This window comes from Sapajus apella, unplaced genomic scaffold (genome assembly GCF_009761245.1).
Source record: "Sapajus apella isolate SASKATOON/1434 unplaced genomic scaffold, GSC_monkey_1.0 scaffold77, whole genome shotgun sequence".
In the NCBI taxonomy this organism is placed as follows: Eukaryota; Metazoa; Chordata; class Mammalia; order Primates; family Cebidae; genus Sapajus; species Sapajus apella.
The window spans coordinates 3,434,064-3,459,058 of NW_022437017.1; the positions used below are offsets into that span (position 1 = coordinate 3,434,064).

Here is a 24,995-nt window from a genome sequence, read left to right on the forward strand (position 1 = left end):
AAGAAAAGAAAAAAGAAAGAAAATAAAATATAAGCAGCTGCCTATACAACCAAAGGACGAAAGAGACTTTCAAAACTACAAACTTGGGCCAGGTGCGGTGGTATATGCCTATAATCCCAGTACTTTGGGAGGCCGAGGTGGGCAGATCACCTGAGGTCAGGAGTTCAAGACCAGCCTTGCCAACATGGTGAAACCCAATCTCTACTAAAAATACAAAGTTAACAGAGCATGGTGGTGGTGCCTGTAATCCCAGCTACTCAGAGGAAGGAGAACCAATTGAGCACAGGAGGCAGAGGCTGCAGTGAGTGAAGATCACGCCATTGCACTCCAGGCAACAGAGCAAGACTCCGTCTCAAACAAAACAAACAAAAATGCCTACAAACTCAAAGCTCTAGTGGAAAAATAAAAAGACATTTTTCTTGCTAAAAATTAAAATTCTTAGAAATTAAAAACGTGTAATCACAGCTATTTGCTGGGCTGAGGTGGGAGGATCACTTAAGCCCAGGAGTTCAAGACCAGAATGGACAATATAGTAAGACACCTGTCTCAGAAACAAACACACAAATAAATAAAATAAAAACTAAGAACTCTGGATGGCAAAGACAGCACAAAATTTTGAAGTCAATAATTCAAGTGACAAAGAGGCAGAGCGTGTACAAATTGAGGAAGAGATAACCCCAAAAGGGACAAAGTCAGTGAATATACATAGAACCCAGCGAATAAATCCAAGCCACCCCAAACCGTAGGAAAAGATGCTCAAATGGTCTGGAATTACAAAAAGCAAACTGAAGTAAAAAGTATGTCCCACTCTCTGAGATTGGCAAAAATTTTAAAAAGTGGTAACACTCACTGCTGGCGAGTCTGTAGGAAAATGGGCAATCATCTATGACTGGGAGGAATGTGTTCTTTAAGAGGATTTGAATGCTTTCATCCTGGCAACATCTGTTTTGTATACAAGTCTTTTTTCAGACATCTGTTTTACAGGTATTTTCTTCCAGTATTGTCTTTTTATTATCTTAAGAGTATCTTTTACAGAACAAACATTTCCAATTTTAATAAAATTCAATACCAATTTTTTTTCCTTTTACAGAACATGTTTCTGGTGTTAAAATCTCATTGCTCCAACCTGAGCCACCTAGTGAGACCACATCTCTACAAAAAAAAATTAAAAATTAGGCTGGTGTGATGGCTCCTGCCTGTGTTTCCAGCTATTCAGGAGGTGGAGGTGGGAGAATCACTTGATCCCAGGAGGTCAAGACTGCAGTGAGATATGATTGCACCACTGCACTCCAGCGTGAGTGACACAGCAAGACCCTATCTCAAATAAATACAGAAAAATAAAATAAAGTCTCATTACCAAATCCAAGATTACTTATATTTTCTTCTAGAAGTTGTAGAGTTTTGTAGAGTTTTTCCTTCTTCCCCTTCCCTTCCTCCCTCCTTTCCTGCCTTATTTTTTTTCTCTCCCTCCCATCCTCCACCTTCCTCTTGCACCATCCCCTATAGCTTTGTATTTTACATCTAAGGCTATGATTTTTTGTGTTTCTTTGCATGGTATAATATATATAGCATACAATTTACCTTTTGTGTGTGTGTGTGTGTGTGTGTGTGAGTTTTACTCGTGTTGCCCAGGCTGTAGTACAGAGGTGTGATCTCAGCTCACTGCAACCGCTGCCTTCCAGGTTCAAAAGATTCTCTTGCCTTAGCCTCCCAGGTAGCTGGGATTACAGGTGCCTGCCATCACGCCCAGCTAATTTTTGTAATTTTTAGTAGAGCTGGGGTTTCACTATGTTGGCCAGGCTGGTCTCAATCTCCTGACCTCAGGTGATCCACCTGCCTCGGCTCCCAAAATGCTGGGATTACAGGTGTGAACCACCATGCCCTGCCTAGAGATTTTTTACAAATGTAAATTTTCCCCTACAAAGGATGGCTTTGCAGAGCCATTTCTTCTTTCTTTTCTTTCTTTTTTTTTTTTTGAGACAGAGTCTTGCTCTGTCACCCAGGACAGAGTGCAGTGACATGATCTTGACTCACTACAACCTCCACCTCCTGGGTTCAAGTGAGCACATCTGGCTAATTTTTGTATTTTTCGTAAAATGGGAGTTTCACCGTGTTGTCCAGACTGCTCTCAAACTCCTGACCTCAAGTCATCTGCCTGCCTCGACCTCCCAAACTGCTGGGATTACAGACATGAACCACCACATTTGGCCCAAGGCCATTTCAAAATATGACAAAGAAACATGTTTGGGGTAAAATATTCTGATTTTCTTCTTTGTCACGTGTTGGAAACAGATGCTCGGTGCCACAAAGAAAAATTAGCACTGAGACAAAGGATCTCCTAGAAAAGCAATTTTTACTTTTTTACATCCTGCACTGCAGGAAGGGCACCCTCGCTAGCCATCTTGCTACGAGAGTACAATGAACAAGGAAAAGCAGACATATTTATCCCCTATGTATATGGGGTCATCCTTACTGCTGTCTCTCATCTCCATTGGTTGGTGCCAGACCTCAAAATCTAAACTAAAACCTGATTGGCTAATAACTTAAAACTTTTCTAAACAGGTTAAGGGTTAAGGCTGCCAGCTGGGATATGCCTGTGAGCACTTCCAGCACAGATATCTTGGTTAAAGTATAAGGACATAGAAAATACTATGTGCCTGTAAGCATGGCATGTTTAACAGCTCCATAGGATAGGGCTTAATGAAGGGTTATTAGCAAATTTATTCTTTAACAAGAAGGAAACTTTAAAGAGGAACTTTTTTATTTCCCACATCACATAACATTATGCCAGAGTCAGATTGGAAAGTAATTCAGGATATATAGGGTTAAATAAAACCCATCTGATGAGGAATTATAGTTTGTAGGGCAGACCCAGACCCCTTAGATAGGAATTCGGGCAAGATTAAAAAAAATCAGAGCTTAATCCTCAGACCGTTTTTAAGTATACAACTCAGTGGTATTAAGTACATTTATGTTGTGAAATCATCACTGTCAGAAGCATATAAACCAGAGCTACTCCATCTTGAATTGGGGCTGGGTAAAATGAGGCTGAGACCTGCTGGGCTGCACTCCCGGACAGCTAAGGCATGCTAAGTCACAGCATGAGACAAGAGGTTGGCACAAGATACAGGTTATAAAGACCCCGCTGATAAAATAGTTGCCGGTCAAAACTCACCAAAACCAAGATGATGACGTGGGTGACTTGTGGTCGCCCTCACTGCTGCACCCCCACCAGCGCGATGACACTTTGCAGATACCACGGCACCATCAGGAAGTTACCCTATATGGTCTAAAAAAGGGAGACATGAATAATCCATCCCTTTATGTTTACCATATCATCAAAAAATAACCATGAAAATGGGTAACTAGCAGCCCTCCCGGCTGCTCTGTGGAGTAGGCCTTCTTTTATTCCTTTGCTTTCCTAATAAGCTTGCTTTCCCTTTACAGACTTGCCCTGAATTCTTTCTTGTGCGAGATCTAAGAACCCTCTCTTGGAGTCTGGATTGGGAGCTCTTTCCTGCAATATCTTCACCATCCATCTCCAGAACTTTTTCCAAACAGGAAATCTGTACCTTTTTTTTTTTTTTGAGATGGAGTCTTGCTCCGTCACCCAGGCTGGAGTGCAGTAGGCACAATCTCGGCTCACTGCAGCCTCCGCCTCCTGGGTTTATTTTGTATTTTTAGTAGAGACAGGGTATCACCATGTTGGTCAGGCTGGTCTTGAACTCCTGACCCCAAGGGATCCACTGGCCTCAGCCTCCCAAAGTGCTGGGATTACAGCGTAAGCCACCATGCCTGGCCTTGTACCTATTAAATAATAACACTTCATCCCTTTTCCCTCAGCCACTGGTAACCTCTATTCTACTTTCTCTGTGAATTTTCCTATTCTAGGTACCTCACTATCCTCCCTTTTACCGAGGCCAGTCCTGCTGTAGAGAACCCCACCCAGGCAGCGCTGAAGGCATTAAGAAGCAAACATCCAGATAGAAGAGCAAAGTGGGACTATCTGGGGACCAACAGCCTTCCGAGCTGAGAGCCTCAGAGGGGTGAGGGCCTTGAGCAGACGCTGATCCACGTATTTATTCTCATTGAACAGGTGATTATTATTAACAAACAGGTGTTCTGTGTTTTCTCATAGAACCAAGATAAACTAGGTAGGCAGCTGGTGCCTGCTTACCACTGATCAAGGACAAACCCAAAAGTATTCTCCACAAGGGAGCGGAGCCACGGGGGCAGGGTCACATATCCCGTTCTTAAAGAATTGTTTTAACCGGTGTATGATATATATACATATACTGTTTTCTACTTTAGAATGCCCCAAGCAGTTTTCCACTTGGGGAGACCGGCTAGGTTTTCCTTGCCATTGTTCTTCTTAGCAAACAATATAATTTTATCATACACTCAGCATTTCTCAACACCCTTTTGTATTTTTTTTTTTTTTGAGATGGAATCTCGCCCTTGTTGCCCAGGCTGGAGTGTAGGGGCATGATCTTCACGGCAACCTCCGCCTCTTGAGTTCAAGCGATTGATTCTCCTGCCTCAACCTCCCGAGTAGCTGGGATTACAAGGTGCCCACCACCATGCCCAGCTAATTTTTGTAGTTTTAGTAGAGATGGGGTTTCACCATGTTGGCCAGGTTGGTCTTGAGCCCCTGACCTCAGGTGAGCACCTCGGCCTCCCAAAGTGCTGGGATCACAGGTCTGAGCCACCGTTCCTGGCCTGTGTTCGTTTTTGTTTTGTATTCATTTCTTTATGAAAGTGTAAAGTCTGTGCCTATTTTTTGAATATGGACATCTGATTGTTCTCACACCATCTGTGGAAAATGTAACCACACCAGACCAATCATCTGGTTCAACTTCGTTTTTAGTTTTTTTCTTTATTTGGAGATGGAGTCTCACTCTGTCTCCCAGGCTGGAGTACAGTGACACGATCTCAATTCACTACAACCTCTGCCTCCTGAGTTCAAGCACTCCTCCTGTCTCAGCCTCCCAAGCAGCTGGGATTACAGATGTGTGCCACCACACGGGCTAATTTTTGCATTTTTAGTAGAGGCGGGGTTTCACCATGTTGGCCAGGCTTGTCTCAAACTCCTGACCTCAGGTGATCCACCCACCTCAGCCTCCTAATGGTTCAACTTTTATGTAGCAAAGTTCTGAGTTGTTTTTCAGTTGCTACAGACCCCTAGGCTGAAGGTCACATAACCTGAGCAGGTCCAGGTGAACTAAGTGTGTAACCACAGGCAGAACATAAGTGCTCCAACTGAGGAGAGAGGAGTGGAGACTGAATTAAGAAGCAAACACCGCCTGACAGGACTCAGGATCCAATCAGAGAGAGCCCTGGCATCACCCCATGGCAGGATGCAAGATCCATGCAAGATCCAATCAGAACACACCTCATTACCCTATGCTTATAAAAGCTGACCCAGCCTGCAGCTCCAGAAGATAGATTTGAGTGGTTCTTCCTGTCTCCTTGAAGTCGATTTGCAATAAAGCTTTTACTTTCTCAAAAGCTGATGCCATGTATTGGCCTCTGTGTGCATTGGGCAGGGAGCACATTGATTGCTAAATAACAAAAAGACTGTCCTTTCTCTGTTGAATCGCCTGTGCACTTTTGTCAAAGATCAATTGATTATATTTATGGATCTATTTCTGGACTCTCTATTCTGTTGATCTGTGTGTCTTCTTCTGGCAATATTGTCTTGATTATTGCATATTTCCAGAACATCTTGATATTGGGTAGTGACAGTCCTCCAATTTGGTTCTTCTTTGATATTTTGTAGGCTATTCTCAGTCTTTGCCTTTCTGTATTAATTTTAAGATCAGTTTGTCAGTATCTACAACCTGGCAACATCTATTAAAATTAAAAATATAGAAGTCCTTCACCCAGCAACCTCACTGCTAGAAATCTTTCCCTTAGAAAGAAAATCATCAGCACATATGGGCATAAGTATAAAATTAATTTTTGTGGAGACCGGGTCTTGCTCTAATGCCCAGGCTGGAATGCAGTGGTGTGATCATGGCTCACTGCAGCCTCAACCTCCCAGGCTTAAGTGATCCTCCCGCCTCAGCCTTTCAAGTGGTTGGGACTACAGGTGCATGCCATCATGCTTGGCTAATTTTTAATTTTTATTTATTTATTTTTTTGGTAGAGACAAGAGTCTTGTTACTTTTTCTGACATCCTTTTTCTTGTATGAAGTGCTTGCGAATCCATGTGGCTTTCACACTTAAATCTCCACTGAACTGTTTCAAATGCTCAATAGCTCCATGACCGGTGGCCACCTAACAATCTATGGGAAGACTTGAGTGCCCCCTAGTGACAGATTCAATTAACTCCCTCTTGGCAATTAAGTCCTCATAGATAGGATGGCGTGGCTCCCTGCCTAGAACCCGCCATGGCTCCCTGCTGCTGCCAGGTCATGTCCATGCTCCTGGCTTTCAAGACTCCTTTCAATCTGAGTCCTGCTCAGCTGTCCACAGCAACTTCCACTCCTTTCAGCGTTTATTGAGTGCCAGTGAATGCCCTGGCACATGTGCATTTTCTGAAGATCAGTGATGTTCAGGTTTCTGGATATGACGGTTTGCACTTAACCAACTTTATTTTTGAGCCTCAGTCTTCTCATCTGACTTAACTAATGGCCCCCTTTAGGTTTTAGGGGGCAGGGCAGAAAGCTGCAAATGCAGCCTTAGCCATCAGGGATGGGACCAGAGGGAGAGAGGCTGGGTGGGCACTGGGGTCCCAGATAAATGGGTGCAGATGGCAGGGCTGGCAGTGGGTGGTGCCAGGGCCCTCCCTTCTCCCGGTCGGACTAATTCTAATCCAGTTGAAGTCGAACTCCTGACCTTAAAGCCCGCCTTGGCCTCCCAAAATGCTGGGATTACAGGCATGAGCCACTACACCCCCAGCCTCTTCCTTCTTTCCTTCTTTCCTCCCTCCCTCCCTCCCTGCCTACCTGACCTGCCTGCCTTCCTTTCCTTCCTTCTCTCTCTCTCTCTGCCTTTCTTTTTTTTTTTTTTTTTTTTTTTTGAGATAGAGTCTTGCTCTGTTGCCCAGGTTGGAGTGAAGTGGTGTGATCTCAGCTTACTGCAACCTCTGCCTCCCAGGTTCAAGCGATTTTCCTGCCTCAGACTCCCAAGTAGATGGGATTACAGGCGCTCACTAGCGCTAATTTTTGTATTTTTAGTAGACATGGGATTTCACTAGGTTGGCCAGGCTGGTCTTGAAAGCCTGACCTTGTGATCCACTGGCCTCAGCCTTCCAAAGTACTGAGATTACAAGAGTGAGCCAACACGTCCGATCTTCTCTTTTTTTTCTTTCTCTCTTCTTCTTTTTTTGAAAGGGTCTTGCTCTGCCTCCCAGTCCAGCGTGATCTCAGCTCACTGTAGCCTCAAACTCTGGGGCTCAAGTGGTCTTCCCACCTTAGCCTCCTGAGTAGCTGGGACTACAAACACATGCCACTATGTCTGGCTAAGCTCTGTATCGTTTGTAGAGATGGAGTTTTGCTGTGTTGCCCCGGCTCGTCTCCAACTCTTGGGCTCAAGGGATCTGCCTGCCTTGGCCTCCCAAAGTGCTTAGATTACAGGTTGAGCCCTCGCTCCCATGAAAATATTGCCATGAAATATTTTCATGGGAGAGGGCTTGCCATGAAAATATTGCCAAGATGTATTGAGAAGTAAAAAGAGGCCAGGTGTGGTGGCTCACACTTGTAACTCCAGCACTTTTAAAGCCCAAGATGGGCAGATCATGAGGTCAGGAGATCGAGACTATCCTGGCCACCGTGATGAAACCCAATCTCTACTAAAATTAAAAATAAAAAAATTAGCCGGGCATGGTGGAGCGTGTCTGTAGTCCCAGCTCCTTGGGAGGCTGAGGCAGGGGACTTGCTTGAACATGGAAGGCGGAGGTTACAGTGAGCCGAGATTGTGCCACTTCACTTCAGCTGTCTGGGTGACAGAGGAAGACTCCATCTCAAAATAAATAATAAAATAAAATAAAAATGGATGCAATGTCCAGAACACGCAGATCCACAGAGAACAGAATGTAGAGGCCGGGTGCCGTGGCTCACACCTGTAATCCCAGCACTGCGGGAGGCTGAGGTGGGCGAATCACCTGAGGTCGGGAGTTCGAGATAAGTCTGACCAACATGGTGAAACCCCATATCTACTAAAAATACAAAAAAATTAGCCAAGCTTGGTGGCACATGCCTGTAATCCCAGCTACTCAGAAGGCTGAGACAGGAGAATCGCTTAAATTTGGGAGGTGGGGGTTGCAGTGAGCCGAGATCGTGCCACTGCACTCCAGCTTGGGCAGCAGAGTGAAACTCCATCTGAACAAAGAAAGAAAGAAAGAAAGAAAGAAAGAAAGAGAGAGAGAAAGAAAGAAAGGAAGAAAGGAAGAAGGAAGGAAGGAAAGAAAGAAAGGAAGGAAGAAAGAAAAAAAGAAAAAGAAAGAAAGAGAAAGAAAGGAAGAAAGGAAGAAGGGAGGAAGGAAGGAAAGAAGGAAAAAAGGAAAGAAAGGAAGAAAGGAAGAAAGAAAAAAAGAAAGAAAGGAAGGAAGAAAGAAAGAGAAAGAAAGAAAGAGAAAGAAGCCAGGCATGATGGCTCATACCTGTAATCCCAGCACTTTGGGAGGATGAAGTGGGAGAATCACTTGATCCCAGAGTTTGAGACCAGCCTGGGCAACATAGTGAGACCCTATCTCTACAAAAAAAACCCACTAAGAATTAGACAGGTGGTGTGTGCCTGTAGTCCTAGCTACTCTGGAGGCTGAGGTGGGAGGATTGCTTAAACCCAGGAATTTGAGGCTGCAGTGAGCTGTGATTTTCCCCACTACACTTCAGCCTGGGTGGCAGAGCAAGACCCTGTTTTTTTGTTGTTGCTGTTGTTTTTTGAGGTGGAGTCTCACTCTGTAGCCCAGGCTGGAGTGCGGTGGCATGATCTCAGCTCACTGCAACCTCTGCCTCCCAGGTCCTGGTTCAAGCAATTCTCCTCCCTCAGCCTCCCAAGTAGCTGGGATTACAGGCACGTACCACCATGCCCAGCTAATTTTTGTATTTTTAGTAGAAATGGGGTTTGTTCGCCAGGCTGGTCTTGAACTCCTGATCTTGTGATCCACCTGCCTCGGCCTCCCAAAGTGCTGGGATTACAGGCATGAGCCATTGTGCCTGGCCTGCATTTTTTTTTTTTTAATTATTTTTACAAAGAGGAAAAAAGGCAAATATAGAACAATGTTTAAAGGTGCAAACATTTGTGTTTATTAGTAAGAGAGGGAATATATTGTATTTTGACCCTAGACAGGTCCCCTGTCTAGAACATCAAGGCAATGGGGCAGGGGTGTGGGTGAGGGCCCAAGGCCATGGGGAAGGTTTCCAGCTTTGTGGCCTGGGTTGAGATTTGCCTGTATTCTTTCCTGGCTGTGGGGTCCCTGTGAGCGGTCTGGTGGCCCTGTGCCTCAGTTTTCTCATCTGTGTAACAGGATGATAGCAGGGCCTGTCTTGGGGATCTGTTGTGAGCCCGACCGCTTCCTCGGAGCTCTCCTGGGACCTCCATGGCCTCTCTCCCTGCTCCAAGCCTCATTCCTGGGCATGTGGCCAAACTCCTAGCCTTGTACGCAACGCTCCTACTCCCAGCTGCTTCCTTCTTATACAAAGAGGGCTCTGTCCCCAAGCCACCCTGGCCTAGGCTGGTCCAGTGCACTCCACTCACCACAGGCTGCGGGCATCTCCCCATCCCTCCTCCCACCTCCTTGTTCCCAGCCCTGACCCTGTGCTTCTGGGCACACCCTGCCCACCTCTGTCTCCATGCCATCCTCGAGCCCGTGCTAATGGACATCTGGGGTCTGCTGGCCCGGGAGCACACAGTCAAGTCCCGCCTATGATGGGGGCTCCCTGACTGCTCAGAAAGATGGAGGGTGGGGCTGGAATGACTCACAGTGACCTTAACGGGATGACAGTGGCAGCAGCAGAGGTGGGGAAAGCTCTAGGGGACATTAATAGTGTGATAATGTGACAGCAACAGGTGACAATGTCACAGGAACTGGGAATGATGGGGAGGCAGTTTGACAGCAACAGGTGACACTGTAATTTTAAACCCCCCTAGGGGCTGGGTGCGGTGGTTCCCGCCTGTAATCCCAGCACTTTGGGAGGCCAGGTGGGTGAATCACGAGGTCAGGAATTTAAGACCAGCCTGATCAACATGGTAAAACCCCGTTTCTACTAAAAAAATATATATGTTTATAAAAATAGCCGGGTGTGGTGGTGCGCCCGTGCCTGTAGTCCAACTACTTAGGAGGCTGAGGCAGGAGAATTGCTTGAACCCAGGAGGTGGAGGTTGTAGTAGCCGAGATCCCACGACTGCACTCCAGCCTGGGCGACAGAGCAAGACTCTGTCTCGGGAAAAAACAAAACAAAACACCACCCACTAGGTGCCGGGTGCAGTGGCTCACGCCTGTAATCCCAGCACTTTGGGAGACCAAGGCAGGTAGATCACTTGAGGTCAGGAGTTCGAGGCCAGCCTGACCAACATGGTAAAACCCTGTCTCTACTAAAAATATAAAATTAGCCAGGCGCGGTGGTGCTTACCTATAATCCCAGCTACTCGGGAGGCTGAGGCAGGAGAATCGCTTGAACTGGGAAGCGGAGGTTGCAGTGAGCCGAGATGGCACCACTGCACTCCAGCCTGGGCTACAGAGTGAGACTCCGTCTCAAAAAAAAAAAAAGAACTTTAAAACACTAGATCCCTGTTGGAGCGCATGGACCTCATTTTGCTGAGGGTGGGCAGCACTGGTGCCAGCACCTCAGACCCTTGAGCGGCATCAGGGCTTGAGGCGCCAGGTGGTAATCCATGGTGTCTTCCTGGGGCCTGATCTGCATGTGACGTGGGTCAACATGGCTGGCTCTGGCACCACCGAGCTTGGTCACTCTTTCTGCTGAGCCTGGTTGGTGCTGATGCCAGTCGATTGTGATGTTCAGAACCTGACACTCTGGGTGATGGTACTACCATGTGCAAGGGACCATGTCACAGTCACAGCAGAAAGATGAAGGTGTAAAGGTGACAGGAGGCATGCATGTCCCAGGTAGTGGAGCAACCAGAAAAGAGCAGGGTGTCACATGGACAGGTGACAATGAGACAGGGTCACAGTGACAAGTGACTGTGCAATAGGAACCTGGTGACGATGATGATGATGTGTATTTAGAGACAAGGTCATCTGTCATCCAGGCTGAAGTCTAGTGGCAACATCATAGCTCACTGCAGCCTCAAACTCCTGGGTTCAAGTACTCCTCCCACCTCAGCCTCCCGAGTAGCGGGACTACAGGTGCATGTCACCATGCCCAGCTAATTTTTCTATTTTTCTGCAGAGATAGGGTCTTGCTATGTTGCCCAGGCTTGCCTTGAACTCCTAGCCTCAAAGGATTCTCTGCTTCAGCCTCTCAAACTGCTGTTGTTACAGGTGTGAGCCACCGTGACTGGCTGATTATGCAATTTTGATGGGGAGACCATGTGCGTGCTTTGTACAGTCCTGGTGGGGGGACAGTGATATGGGGGAAGATTGACAGCCTAAATGTCCCATTTTTTTTTTTTGAGACGGAGCCTCGCTCTGTCACCCAGGCTGGAGTGCAGTAGCACAATCTCAGCTCACTGCAACTTCTGCCTCCCGGGTTCAAGTGATTCTCTTGCCTCAGCCTCCCAAGTAGCTGGGACTACAGGTACGTGTCGTCACGCCTGGCTAATTTTTTGGTATTTTTTAGTAGAGATGGGGTTTCACTGTCTTAGCCAGGATGATCTTGATTTTCTAACCTTGTGTTCAACCCACCTCGACCTCCCAAAGTGTTGGGATTACAGGTGTGAGCCACCACGCCCAGCCTAAATGTCCCTTCTTTTTTTGTGTGTGAGACGGAGGTTTGCTCTTGTTGCCCAGGCTGGAGTGCAATGGCAAGATCTTAGCTCATCGCAACTTCCGCCTCTGGGGTTCAAGTAATTGTCCTGCCTCAGCCTCCAGACTAGCTGGAATCACAGGCATGCACCACCACGCCTAGCTAATTTTGTATTTTTAGTAGAGATGGGGTTTCTCCGTGTTGGTCAGGCTGGTCTCGAACTCCCGACCTCAGGTGATCTGCCTGCCTCAGCCTCACAAAGTGCTGGAATGACAGATGTGAGCCACTGCACCCAGCCTAAGTGTCCCTTCTTAAAGTGTGATGTAATGAGGGAACAGTGGGGGGTGACAGTGTCTGATACCACGTCAATAACTGGCAGTAACATAACACCAGGCGGCAGCATGGGAAGTCTGAAGCCACAGCACACGGTGTGGACAGCAGCATGGGTTGGGGGCTGTGAAGAGCAGTGCTCGCTCCCTGCTGTCACTGAGAACTTCTGGGTGCAGGGACTTCCCACAGCTCCACCTCTTGGTCTGGACACACCCTCTGGCTTCCTTCTCCCCTCTTCTGGAGAGCAGGTAGGGAGACTTCTAGGATGAAGTCACTGCCTGTCCCACAGTTCTTCCAGGAAAGCCTTGTTCCAGACTTAGCCATGGCAACACCAGCTGCGCAGTGTCCCTGGGGATGGGACAATCTCTCCCCACCTTTTGTACCTATGCTAGGCTGCTTCTAGGGAACATGGTGCTTGTCCCCATGCCCAGGTAAGATACATTTGTTGCAGAACAAATCTGGGTGGACTTTGGCAGGGGAGTCTGGAAAGAGGTGTCCGAGGTGGCCAGGGAAACTGGCCTGTGGGCAACAGCCCCTGGTCCCAACCCCCAACGGGAACCCCACCTCTCTGTCTCTGCTGGGCCACCTCAATCCTGGGGTTCCCTCCCCAGTCCACCCTCCCCATGCCCCACCACCCCACCTGACCCTTCTCACAGAGTCCAGGGTCCCCTCCCTTGGCCAGGATGACTAGCTCTTGTCCCTGAAGTCGGCCTCTGTCTGATGTGCTCCCCCAGCCCAGCCCTGGGACCCTCGATGCTCCCTGGACACAAGCTGAGGCCTGGAAGTGCAGCTGTGGGAGAGCCTTCCCTTCCTGTGAGACTGCTGTGCCTCCCCTCAGAGTTGGGGGTTGCGGGGAGCCTGGGTGTTTCTAGCATCTTCTTTTTTTCTTTTTTTTTTTTCTTATTTATTTATTGTTAAGACAGGGTTTCACCATGTTGGTCAGGCTGGTCTTGAACTCCCGACCTCAGGTGATCCACCCACCTTGGCCTTCAAAGTGCTTGGATTACAGGCGTGTGAGCCACCGCGCCCAGCCTCTAGCTTATTCTTACATTTCACGCCTTCCTCTTGCTCCCTCCCCTTCTCCTCTCCTTTAAAGTTCCAACCTCACTCCATCCAGGCATGTTTATTCTAAGTTCTCTCCTCTCCAGGCCTTTGCCTGTTCTGTTTCCTCCAGCAAACTCTTATGCAACTGTCAAAGCCAAGTTCAAAAATCCTCTCCCTACCCCCAAATTGTGAGTTTACCCTATTGAACTCCCAAAGCTGACTGTGCTGAATATACCCCCACCATAGCACTTCTGGAATGGAGATAGGGTTTCCATTTTCCGGAGAGAGGGTCTTGCTCTGTTGCCCAGGCTGGAGTGCAGTGGCCCGATCATAGCTCACTGCAGCCTCAACCTCCTAGGCTGAAGCAATCCTCCTGCCTTAGCGTCCTGAGTAGCTGGGACTACAGGTGCATGCCACCATGCCTAGCTAATTATTTTTATTATTATTATTTTTTGTAGAGATGGGATCTCAATGTGTTACCCACACTAGTCTCGAACTCCTGGTCTCAGGATAATAATCCCATTGGGCTTATTTATTACTTTCTGGAAGTGCCATGGTGGAGGGATATTCAGCACAATCTTTTGAACTTTGGGAGTTCAATAGAGTAAATTCACAACTCGCGGGTAGGGAGGGAATTTTTGAACTGGGCTTTGACAGATGTGTAGGAGTTTGCTGGAATGGAGTAACAGCTTCAGGCCCAACACACGGCTTCTGACAGATCCCCATGTTAAGAGTCTATTCTCAAAGGTGGGAAGATGGTGGAAAAGCCTAGAAATTTTTGTTTGGAGTACAGACAACAGATAGGGAGCCGAAATTCTTGTCTGGGCCCTTTGGTAGGTGGAGAAACAGGTTCAAAGAGATTTGAAAGCTTACACCGTTTGAATTGTTAACCTCTTCATTTTGAGAACCAGATGAAAAACGTGGGCCCTTCTCCCTGGGAAACGTATCTTTGTTCAATGTTTTGCCAACATATTTAGGGGCCCCTGATCTCAGCCTAGTTAAGAATCCAGGCTCCAAGAGCCAGGTGAGTTTCCAACGACACCGTCACCCTCGGAATTCTCCTTGCCCGAGGGAGGGGGCTGCGGCTTGGGAGGCCGTGGGAGGGCCGCCCAGGTGAGCCCCGGGACCTATCTGCCCAGGCTGTCGTCCAGGCCCCCGCAAAATCTCGATCCGAAAACGAGGCCCCCGCAGCCCCTACAAGGGGCCCCTAGCCCTGAGCCCCCCGCCCGCCCCTCGGAGTTTTCACCCGGAGCCCCAGGCCCTCCCCCCAGCCGCAGCCTCTCTCCCCGCCCCGGATCGGAGCCCCCCGTCCCCGCCCCCGGAGCTACGAGGTGCAAACGTGCCGTCCTCCAACTCCTCCCGCCTCCAACTCCCCCCGAGTGGCAGCTCTGGGCTGGGAACGCGGCGGGGTCGGCCTCTCGGCTTCGCGTTCCCGCCCTGGGTCCCCGGCGCCGCAGGAGCCGGCCCTGCAGCGCAGAGTCCCGCGCGTCCACCCGCCGCCACGCGCGCAGCCTCGCAGGTAGGGGAAGGCGCGGAGCCCACGGTGGGGCGAGATCGCGGGCGCTGAAGGGTGGGGAAGGCGCGGGCGGGGGGGGGCCGGCAGGAGGAGGGGGAGGGGATTCCTTTGTTCGCAGCCGGGCAGCCCCGGGTCCAGCCCCCTCCCCTCTCCGCCTTCTAGTGGCGCCCGCCGCAGTGGGGCGCGGGGGCGTGGGGACCCTGCGGGAGGGGCTCGGCCAGGCGCGGGGCCCCTGACCCACAGGTGAGGGCGGAGCCTAGCGTGATCGCGGCCGGCGGTCCTGCCGGGTGGAGATCGCGGCCGGCAGTCTCCAGGGGCGCCCCCTTTCAGTCGGTGGAGCTCGGGACCCCTCGCTCCTTGGCCCTCAGCCTCCCCACCCCGTGCCCGGCGCGCCTTCTCTGCTCATTCATTCCACAAACTCCAGGGTATGGCTGTAGTGTAAGGGGGACAGAGGCAAATCAGGCCAGAGACCTCCCCCACCCAACAGCCCCACCCCACCCGAGGCAAGGGGCAGGGGTGGGGGGTGGGGGAGGAGGGCTTGCAGGCCCCCAGGCTGCCTGGAGGAGTCCACCGAACCTCAGAGTGCAGACTGACCTGGACAACTCAGAAGCAAAAAGAGGGTGCCCCTCCCCAGCCAGCCAACTCTCTTTGGGACCACTCTGTTCTCAGAGAGAGGGGCATGGCTAAGGCCACACAGCAGGGCTCCTTGCCCATTCTCCCCCTAGGTCCAATTCCTCTCCTCCTTGGGAACTGAATGGAACGGAAAGCCACTCGGTGTGGCATCTGTCCCTCAAGTATTTTGCCTCCAGCCTCTAAACGGTTGGCTGGTTGTCTCCTGTCCCCGTCTCCTCCCTCCCATCCTTCATGGCCCAGAAGGACCCAGCCAGGGGGAGCAGAAGCAAGTTCTGTTCCTGATCTTCTCCCCGTCCTTCTCCTCTGCATGGGCTTAAGTTCCAGCTCAGCCCCTCACTCATGGTGTGATGGCCTTAGTTTGCTCATCTGTGAAATGGGCACAGAAGCGATTCCTTCCCTGTTGGGCACAGGGTTATGCTCTGCATTGGGAAGTTCCAGCCCCTGCCTGGGCCTCCTGCCCGGAATGAGGGACAGTGGGGTGGTTGCCTGAGGCAGCCCTGAGGCCTGTGCGAGCTCAGAGAGGCATCCAGCCCTGACCTGGGAGCAGTGGACAGTCAGAGGCTTCCTGGAGGAGGTGTGCTATTAGAGAAGGGTCTTGGGGCTGAGGGTGAACAGCCAAGGCAAGATGGGTGTTGGACATGGAGGGGAGGGGACACAGGGCCAGGTGGGGCCAGGTGTGGCAGGAGTGGGAGTATCTGTGTCACAGAGTGACAGTGGGGTGATTGCCTCCCATGGATTTGACACCTTCCTCCCACCCTGGACTCTCTCCCGGCTCCACCCTCCCAGCCAGAACTTTGGGAATCTCCCATTCCTCTCCTCTCTCTCCCATCTGGACAGCCTCCAGCCTCCTGACACCCTGTTCCCTCCGGGGCCCCTGCTGCCCTTCCCCACTCCATCTAGCATGCATTTCTGACCCTGCTTCTCCCACGGGAAGCTTTTCAAGGGCCCTTCATTGCCCTTGGCGAACAAGCAAACCCTCTAGGACACCATAGCACCATAAAAGCTATGCCCACTCCTGCAACGCCTGGCCCCACCTGGCCCTGTGTCCCCTCCCTTCCTTGTCCCATGCCCGTCTTGTCTCGACTGTGCACCCTCAGCCCCAAGACCCTTCTCTAACATTATACCTCCTCCAGGAAGCCTCCTCTGACTGTTCACTGCTCCCTGGTCAGGGCTGGATGCCTCCCTGGGCTCTCACAGGCCCCGGGGCTGCCCCATTTGGCAACCACCCCAGCCTCCTAGCTGTGTGGGGTGCCCCATGGTCAGGGTTGAGGGTTCTTCTGGTGCTGACTCTGCTTCCTCTCCGCAGCCTCCAGGACACGTCATGACTCTGGAGGGTCTGTGTTTGGCAAGGGGCCCGCTGGCCCGGTTCCTGCTGGCCTGCTTGGCCCTGTCGTGCATGGCGGGTGGCCAAGGCCGCTGGGATGGGGCCTTGGAGGCTGCAGGTCCTGGACGTGTGCGGAGGCGGGGCAGCCCAGGCATCTTGCAGGGGTGCGTGGTACCTGGGATGCTGGGAGACCCCTTTGGTGTGGATTGGGCCGTCCTGGGGCCAGGGAAATGCCTGGGGTGGGGGGTGTCAACCCTGCCAGGGGCTCACCAGACACATCTCGCTGTCCCCAAAGGCCGAATGTGTGTGGCTCCCGTTTCCACGCCTACTGCTGTCCCGGCTGGAGGACATTCCCTGGCAGGAGCCAGTGTATCCTGCGTGAGTACTGCTGCCTTCTGGAGGTGGGGGCGGGGCACAGGCCAGTGACACTCTTACCTGCCTGCAGGTCCAGCTCTGTATACAAGGGGACTTAGCCAGGGGCCTCTGGCTGAACCACAGAAACGGCCCTTGCGTCTGTCCTCAGGCTTCCAGGCCAACCTGCCATGTTCATTTCCTTTGCCCTAAAACCTCCTCGTTTCTGTCTTACTGTTTGTCTGCCTGTCTCTCTGGTTCCCTTGCTTTGTCTCAGCCTCTCTGTTCATCTCTGCTCATGTCTCTCTCTGTTGGTTTCTTTTCTTTATTATTATTATTTTTTTAGAGATGGGGGTCTCTGTGTTCTTCAGGCTGATCTCGAACTCTGGCCTCAAGTGATCCTCCCATCTCAGCCTCCCAAAGTGCTAGGATTCCAGGTGTGAGCCACCGTACCCAGCCTCTCTCTGTTGGGTACGGATCTATCTATCTGATTCTCTATCTGTCTGATTCTCTCTCTCTCTGAGTCTCTTTCTCTCTGTCTCTCTCTGGCCTCACCTTCTGCCTCTGTCTCTGTCTCCGGAATCTGACTCCACTTCTGGGAGACACCCCATCACAGTATCCAGGACCCCAGCATCTCCAGCTCTGTCCTCACAGCTCAGCAGTTCTGGCCCAAAGAGCGTTCTGTCCCGATGGCTCTAGCGGAACCCCCAACCCACAGCCTGGGTCACACCACCTGCCCAGTCCAGCCCGGGAGTGGGGGGATGTCCCATCAAAACAGGTGTGGGGTGTGCTATGAGCAGAGCCGGGGATGCCGATGACCGGCAGAGTCCAGCCAGGTGTTCTGGCCAGCCTGGACACCGATGAAACAGGGACGGCCCAGGCTGGGTCCCGGTCGTGACTGCCACCTGCTGCACCCATCCAGCCATCTGTAGGCATGCCTGCGGCGAGGGATTCTGCTCCCAGCCCAACCTGTGCACCTGTGCGGATGGGACGCTGGCTCCCAGCTGCGGGGTGAGCCTAGGTGAGCAAGGAGTGGCCTCTTGGGGGAGGGAGAAGAAGATCACAGGGTTCCGGGCTGCTTTTGTTGAAAGACAGGAGTGGGGCTGAGCACGCCTAGTCCCTCAGCCTTCCCGGGAGGGCATCATGGGGCCCTTCTTCACCTTACTGTGTGTTCCACCTTCCTGTTCCCAGGGTCAGGGTGCAGTGTGAGCTGTATGAATGGGGGCACCTGCCATGGGGCATCCTGTCTGTGTCAGAGAGGCTACACGGGCACCGTGTGTGGTCAGCGTGAGTATCCCTGTGGGACTCCCGCCCCTTTGCACACCCAGAACTGTGATCCCAGAGCACTGGTCTCTGCTACTACCTACCTACTGCCCAGGGGTCCTTCTTGCTGGACTGGAGAGTGCAGGGGACATGCTTATTGTCACAGTCTTCACAGTCTTTTTCTTTTACTTTTTTTTTTTTGAGACAGAGTCTTGCATTGTCACCCGGGCTGGAGTGCAATGGCACAATCTTGGCTCACTGCAACCTCTGCCTCCCGGATTCAAGCAATTCTGCCTCAGCCTCCCGAGTAGCTGAGATTACAGGTGTCTGCCACCACTCCCAGCTAATATTTTGCATTTTTAGTAGAGATGGGGTTTCGCCATGTTGGCCAGGCTAGTCTCGAACTCCTGACTTTGTGATCCAGCCACCTCAGCCTCCCAAAGTGCTGGGATTACAGGTATAAGCACCTGCATCTTTTCTTTTTTTTCGAGATGTGGTCTCGGTCTCCTGCCCAGGCTAGAGTACAGTGGCGCGATCTCAGTTCACTGCAACCTCTGCCTCCCGAGCTCTAGCAATCCTCCCAAGTCAGCCTCCCGAGTAGCTAGGATTACAGGCACATACCACTACGCCGGGCTAATTTTTGTATTTTTAGTAGAGATGGAATTTCGTCATGTTGGCCAGGCTGGTCTCGAGCTCCTGACCTCAGGTGATCCACCTGCCTTGGCCTCCCAAAGTGCTGGGATTACAGGCGTGAGCCACCGCACCCGGCCTTAGTCTTATTATTCGACCTGGCCCAGATCCTGGGGATTCCTGGGTAAAGATGGGATTGCTGTGAACCCCAGCTCTCTCTGCTGCTGGAGTGGGGGAAACTCTGGCCACCTCCCTCTCTCCCTCCACAGCCATCTGTGACCGCGGATGCCACAACAGGGGTCGCTGCATTGGCCCCAACCACTGTGCCTGTGTGTACGGCTTCATGGGACCTCAGTGTGAAAGAGGTACCAAGCACACGGGGGTGGAGGGCAGACAGGGGACTCTACGGAGGGAAGGAGGTTTTCTGGAAGCCCCTGAGACATGGCCAGGCCTTGAGAGGGCCCAGCCGGCCTCCTTCTCGCAGCTGGGGCAGTGTGAGGACATTTCTTTCATTTGCTCATTTTTCTCCAAAACATCTGTTATTCACTGGCTCTGATCGTGGGCCTGTGTTGGAGTCTAGCAGGAAAGAGAGAGGATGCGCCAGCCTGAGGGGCAGAGAGAAGAAACTGCAAGCAGAAGATTCTCATCTGGGGCGATCAAGGCTGAGACAAGAGTTGGGGCAGCCCTGGAGCATGTGAAGGACAGAGACACCATCTGTTCCATGGAAGGGAGTCAGGGAGGGCTTCCTGGAGGAGGAGACCCCTCAGCTGGATATGATAGGGTGGATTGGACCTCATGAGATGGGCACACCCCCTCTTTATTGCACACTGACTTTTTTTTTTTTTTTTTTTGAGATGGAATTTTTCTGTCACCCAGGCTGGTGACAGAGAAAAATCTCAGCTCACCACAACCTCTGCCTCCCAGGTTCAAGAAATTCTCCTGCCTTAGTTTCCCAAGTAGCTGGGATTACAGGCATGCCTCGCCAAGCCCAGATAATTTGTGTATTTTTAGTAGAGACATGTTGGCCAGGCTGGTCTTGAACTCCTGGCCTCAAGTGATCCGTTCACCTCGGCCTCCCAAAATGTTGGGATTACAGGCGTGAGCCCCTGCTCCCAGTTACCCTAACTCTTAAAGATGATCCCATTTTAAGAGGGCTAAGATGGGTGGGATGGCCTGCTGAGAGGTTGTTACCAAAATTAAGAGGACGGATGTATCAGGAGTTTGAGACCAGCCTGGGCAACATAGTGAGACGTCATCTCTACGAAAAGTAACAAATTAGCCAGGCGTGGGGGTGCACACCTGTAGTCTCGGGCTGAAGTGGGAGGATTGCGTGAGCCCAGAAGTTCAAGGCTGCAGTGGGCCATGGTAGAGCCACTGCATTTCAGCCTGGGCGACAGAACCAGACTCTATTGCTCTTAAAAAGAAAAAAGAAGAAGGAGGAAGAGGAGGAGGAGGAGGAAGAAGGAGAAGAAGAAGGAGAAGGAGAAGAAGAAGATGACGACGACAGAAAAGAGGCCAGGCATGGTGGCTCATGCCTGTAATCCCACCATTTTGGGAGGCCAAGGTGGGCAGATCACTTGTGGCCAGGAGTTTGAGACTAGCCATGACCAACATGGCAAAAGCCGTCTCTACTAAAAATACCAAAGAAAAAGGCCGGGCGTGGTGGCTCATGCCTGTAATCCCAGCACTTTGGGAAGCAGAGGCAGGTGAATCACGAGGTCAGGAGATAGAGACCATACTGGCTAACATGGTAAAACCCCGTCTCTACTAAAAATGCTGGCACGCACCTGTAGTCCCAGCTACTTGAGAGGCTGAGTCAGGAGAATCGGTTGAACCTGGGAGGCAGAGATTCCAGTGAGCTGAGATTGTGCCACTGCACTCCAGCTTCGGCGACAGAGCTAGACTCCATCTTGGGGGAAAAAAAAAAGCCCACAAAAGCAAATTTAGCTGGGCATGGAAGCACGTGCCTATAGTCCCGTAGTCCCAGGTACTTGGAAGACTGAGGCACAAAAATTGTTTGAACCCAGGAGGCAGAGGTTGCAGTGAGCCAAGATAGCACCACTGTACTCCAGCCTGGAAGACAGAGCAAGACCCTGTCTCAGAAAAAAAAAAAAAGGAAAAAAGGAGAGTTGAGAGTGGACACAGTGACGTCTTTTGTGAGCAGTGAGGTGTGGCAGGGCGGGGAGAGAAGAGGGAAGGAGTCAAGATGAACCCCAGGCTTGATTTGAAAGCTGGGGAGGGGAGGTAGTAGCACACCCTGGCAGGGAGGAGGAAGACTCTGAGGTCAGTGTTGGTCGAGGGTCCACAGCTGGACACTCAGGCCTGGGGCGGAGACAGCAGTGGGGGCTGCTCTGTCCTTGGGGACTGAAGCCCAGGGCGCAGCTGAGGATCCCCAGGAGAGAAGGAAGGCCAGCAGAGATGGCCACCTGGGCATTTAAACACAAACAGAAAAAACAGAGCCCACAGGAGGCTGAGCAAGAGAAAGAGGAGTGGGTAGCGTCAGGGAAGTCCAGGCTTGTGAGAGTTTCCATTACAGGAGGCATCCGAGTGCCTGCTCTGGTGTTTTGGCCCAGGAAGGCGAGGATGGGCAGGACCCGGGGAATGGAAGGGACTGGGGAAGTGACCCGGGTTCGAGGGTGGGCTTTTGGAAACTGCAGAATTGGAATATGGGCTGTTGGAGGCAGGCCAAGCTCTGGGTGGCAAAGGGAGAGTGAGGGGGAGGGGAAGTGGGGGAGGTTCCAGGCATTGGGTTTTGGCTTGGGGCAGCAGGACAGCTGGGGGGGTGGGTGGTCTCTGTGAAGCCCCTCCTCCTTATGGGGCCTGGGTTAGGAGTGACTCTGGCTTCTTCTCTTGGGAGGGACTGCCCTTGTTTGAGAGCTAACTCCTTTATTGGAAACATCTGGAGAAGAGAGACAAGAAGTCACATCTGCGCTCATGTACTGGGGTTGGGGGAACCAATGCAGTCACCTTGGGCTGGGCCTGATGGGGATTAGGGATGTGATGTTGGGGGTCCAGAGAATTTGGGCAGATAATAGACCCCTCCTCAATTCTGGGTGATATGGCAGGGCCAGGCGTGTGTGCAAGGGCTAGACATACTTCGTAGCTGGGCATTGTGGGTTTCTGCCTAGGCCTGAAGGGAGGACGGGCCTGAGGAAGGAGTCCCATCCGTTCAGACAGGGTGTTCAGACAGACCCTGAGGTGTATGGGCTGGGAGGTCCTGGTCTCTCTTGGAAGCTGGTCAGGAAATGCTTTGAAGAAAAAGAGTTTTGAAGGGTGAATAGGAGTTCGTTAGGTAGGGAAAGGGAAGGAAAGGTATTCTATTCAGGGAGGGGAACAGCATAAGTAAAGCCTGGTGTGTGGGTGCAGGGAGGCTGAGAAGGTGTTAGAGACACAGAGATCTCTAGACAGGGGAGCCCTCAGCCGGGTGCCCACATCTGTCTGGCCTGCAGATTATCGGACGGGACCCTGCTTTGGCCAAGTGGGCCCCAAGGGGTGTCAGCATCAGCTGACGGGCCTCATGTGCACCAAGACGCTTTGCTGTGCCACTGTGGGCCGTGCCTGGGGCCTTCCATGTGAACTTTGCCCTGCACAGCCACATCCCTGCCGCCGCGGCTTCATCCCCAATATCAACACGGGGGCCTGCCAAGGTGAGAAGTGGGGTCAGGGCTGAGTGGGAGCCCTTGGCCACCTTGGTTCTTCCCTCTGTTGGGCCTCTCACTCCCTTGCTGGGCTTTGTCCTTGCAGATGTGGATGAGTGCCAGGCCGTGCCAGGCCTGTGCGAGGGAGGCAGATGCGTGAACACGGTGGGCTCCTTCCATTGCCGCTGTCCCTCTGGACACCGGCTCAGTGACAGCAGCACTGTATGTGAAGGTGGGTGACCACAGGGGGACGACTTGGGATCTCACCTGTGATTCGTGTCCTGGGCAGCTCCACCTCCTGTGCAGGAAGGCAGAGGGGTCAGGCTAGTGAGGTGCCCAGCTCTGACCTCGTCCCTGTCTATGTAGATGTGAATGAGTGTCTCAGTATGCCCGGCCTCTGCTCCAGGGGTGACTGCACCAACACTGTGGGGAGCTACATGTGCACCTGTCCCTGAGGTTTTGCCAGCAGCCTGGATGGCACCCACTACCTGGGTGAACCGGGGCTTGAGGGGCTGGAGGGGGAGAGGGTGGTAGGAGAGAGACCCCTTGTTCAGTTCTGCCTCTCTCTCTCTCTCTCTTTCTATTTATTTACTTATTTTTTGAGACAGAGTCTCGCCCTGTTGCGGAGGCTGGAGTACAGTGGTATGATCTCAGCTCACTGCAACCTCTGCCTCCTGGGTTCAAAAGACCCTCCCGCCTCCGCCTCCCAAGTAGGTGGGATTACAGGCATGCACCACCCACCACGTTTGGCTGATTTTTCTATTTTTAGTAGAGACCGGGTTTCTCCATGTTGGCCAGGCTGGTCTTGAACTCTTGACTGCAAGTGATCCACCCTCCTCAGCCTCCCAAAGTGCTGAGATTATAGGCGTGAGCCACCTCTCCCGGCCCCACCCTCATTTTTAAGATGGGGAAACTGAAGCCCAGAAAGGGGAGGTTTGCTTGAGTCCAGTCAACTAATCCGGAACACACTCAACTCCGCAGGTTCCCAGCCAGGGTGGCAGTTCCTTGGGCTGTCCCTCCCTCTGGAGGCCCACCCTTCAGCAACCCCTCGACATGTGGCCTGGCCAAGGGGGAATCCACCCTTAGAGCTCTCACTCCTTCTTTTGCTTTTTTTTTTTTTTGAGACAGAGTCTTGCTCTGTCCCCCAGGCTGGAGTGCAGTGGCGTGATCTCGGCTCATGGCAACCTCCGCCTCCCAGGTTTAAGCGATTCTCCTGCCTCAGCCTCCCGGGTAGCTGGAACTACAGGCATGTGCCACCACACCCAGATGATTTTTTGTATTTTAGTAGAGACAGGGTTTTACCGTGTTAGCCAGGATGGCTAACCCATCTGTATTATACCCCGTCTCTACTAAAATACAAAAAATTAATCTCCTGACCTTATGGTCCGCCCACCTTAGCCTCCCAAAGTGCTGGGATTACAGGCATGAGCCATCTTGCCTGGCCTTCTTTTGCTGTCTTGATGAGCTGGGCATCAGGCCCTAGAAGTTGCCTGTAGTCAACAGGGCTGGCCAGGAACCTGAACGATGGTGTCGGAGGATGGGCAGCATCCTGGTTTGGGGAGACAGGAGGAGGCTTGGAGGTCCTCCAGCATCACCCCAGGCCCTCAGGCTAGGCCACTAGCAGGAAGGGCTGAGAATATTGTGTTTGGAGTTCAGCCAGTATGCTGTGGCCAACTCCAGGCTTTCTAGGTGTCTGCCATGGGGGGCTGTCATAGCCGGCATTAGGGGTACTTATGGACACATCCCCTGGACTGTGGGGGCCCCTCTCAGCTGCTAAAGAGCAGACCCTGGATTTGAAAAACCAGCCTCTTGGGTGGGCTCGGTGGCTCACGCCTGTAATCCCAGGACTTTGGAAGGCTGAGGAGGGTGGATCACAAGGTCAAAAGATCGAGACCATCCTGGCCAACATGGTGAAAGCCTGCCTCTACTAAAAACACAAAAATTAGCTGGGCGTGGTGGCGCGTGCCTGTAGTCCCAGCTACTCGGGAGGCTGAGGCAAGATAATCGCTTGAACCCAGAAGGCAGAGGTGAAGTGAGCCGAGCTGGCACCACTGCACTGCGCTTCAGCCTCCTGGCCACAGAGCAAGTCTCTGTCTCAAAAATAAATAAATAAAAAAGTAAGTGACAAGTGACTTAAGGGCAAGTGACTTAACCTGTCTGTGCCTCAATTTTCCCAACTATAAAATGGTAGCTAATAGCAGTACCTAGCTCAAGATTGAGTAAGATATAATTTGGGGACTAATTTGCATTACTTTAATTTGCATTAAGTATTACATAATTGCATTAAGTAATTTGCATTAAGTATTAAGAGAATACTTAGGACACATTCACGGACACATGGTGAGGTGGAGGCTGTGACGACTTAACTCACAGTGTATACTTACAGTAATCACAGG

General features: G+C 51.6%; 1 protein-coding gene and 1 long non-coding RNA gene across 2 annotated transcripts in view; both read left to right on the forward strand.

Annotated features, from left to right (window-relative positions):
• Nucleotides 1–4,234, forward strand: part of LOC116532911 — a 6,705-nt gene extending 2,471 nt beyond the window's left edge. Inside the window, exons 2-3 of the long non-coding RNA XR_004260992.1 lie at nt 685–691; nt 4,146–4,234. This is a non-coding gene — a long non-coding RNA (uncharacterized LOC116532911). The remainder of the gene's footprint in view (nt 1–684; nt 692–4,145) is intronic.
• Nucleotides 4,235–16,711: 12,477 nt separating this feature from the next.
• FBN3 (fibrillin 3) overlaps nt 16,712–24,995 on the forward strand; it is an 83,134-nt gene continuing 74,850 nt past the window's right edge. The window contains 7 exon segments of the mRNA XM_032251953.1: nt 16,712–16,881; nt 17,013–17,095; nt 17,991–18,089; nt 18,260–18,355; nt 19,231–19,326; nt 22,411–22,608; nt 22,706–22,831. Coding sequence (XP_032107844.1) covers nt 16,715–16,881; nt 17,013–17,095; nt 17,991–18,089; nt 18,260–18,355; nt 19,231–19,326; nt 22,411–22,608; nt 22,706–22,831 — 865 coding nt within the window. The 5' untranslated portion in view covers nt 16,712–16,714.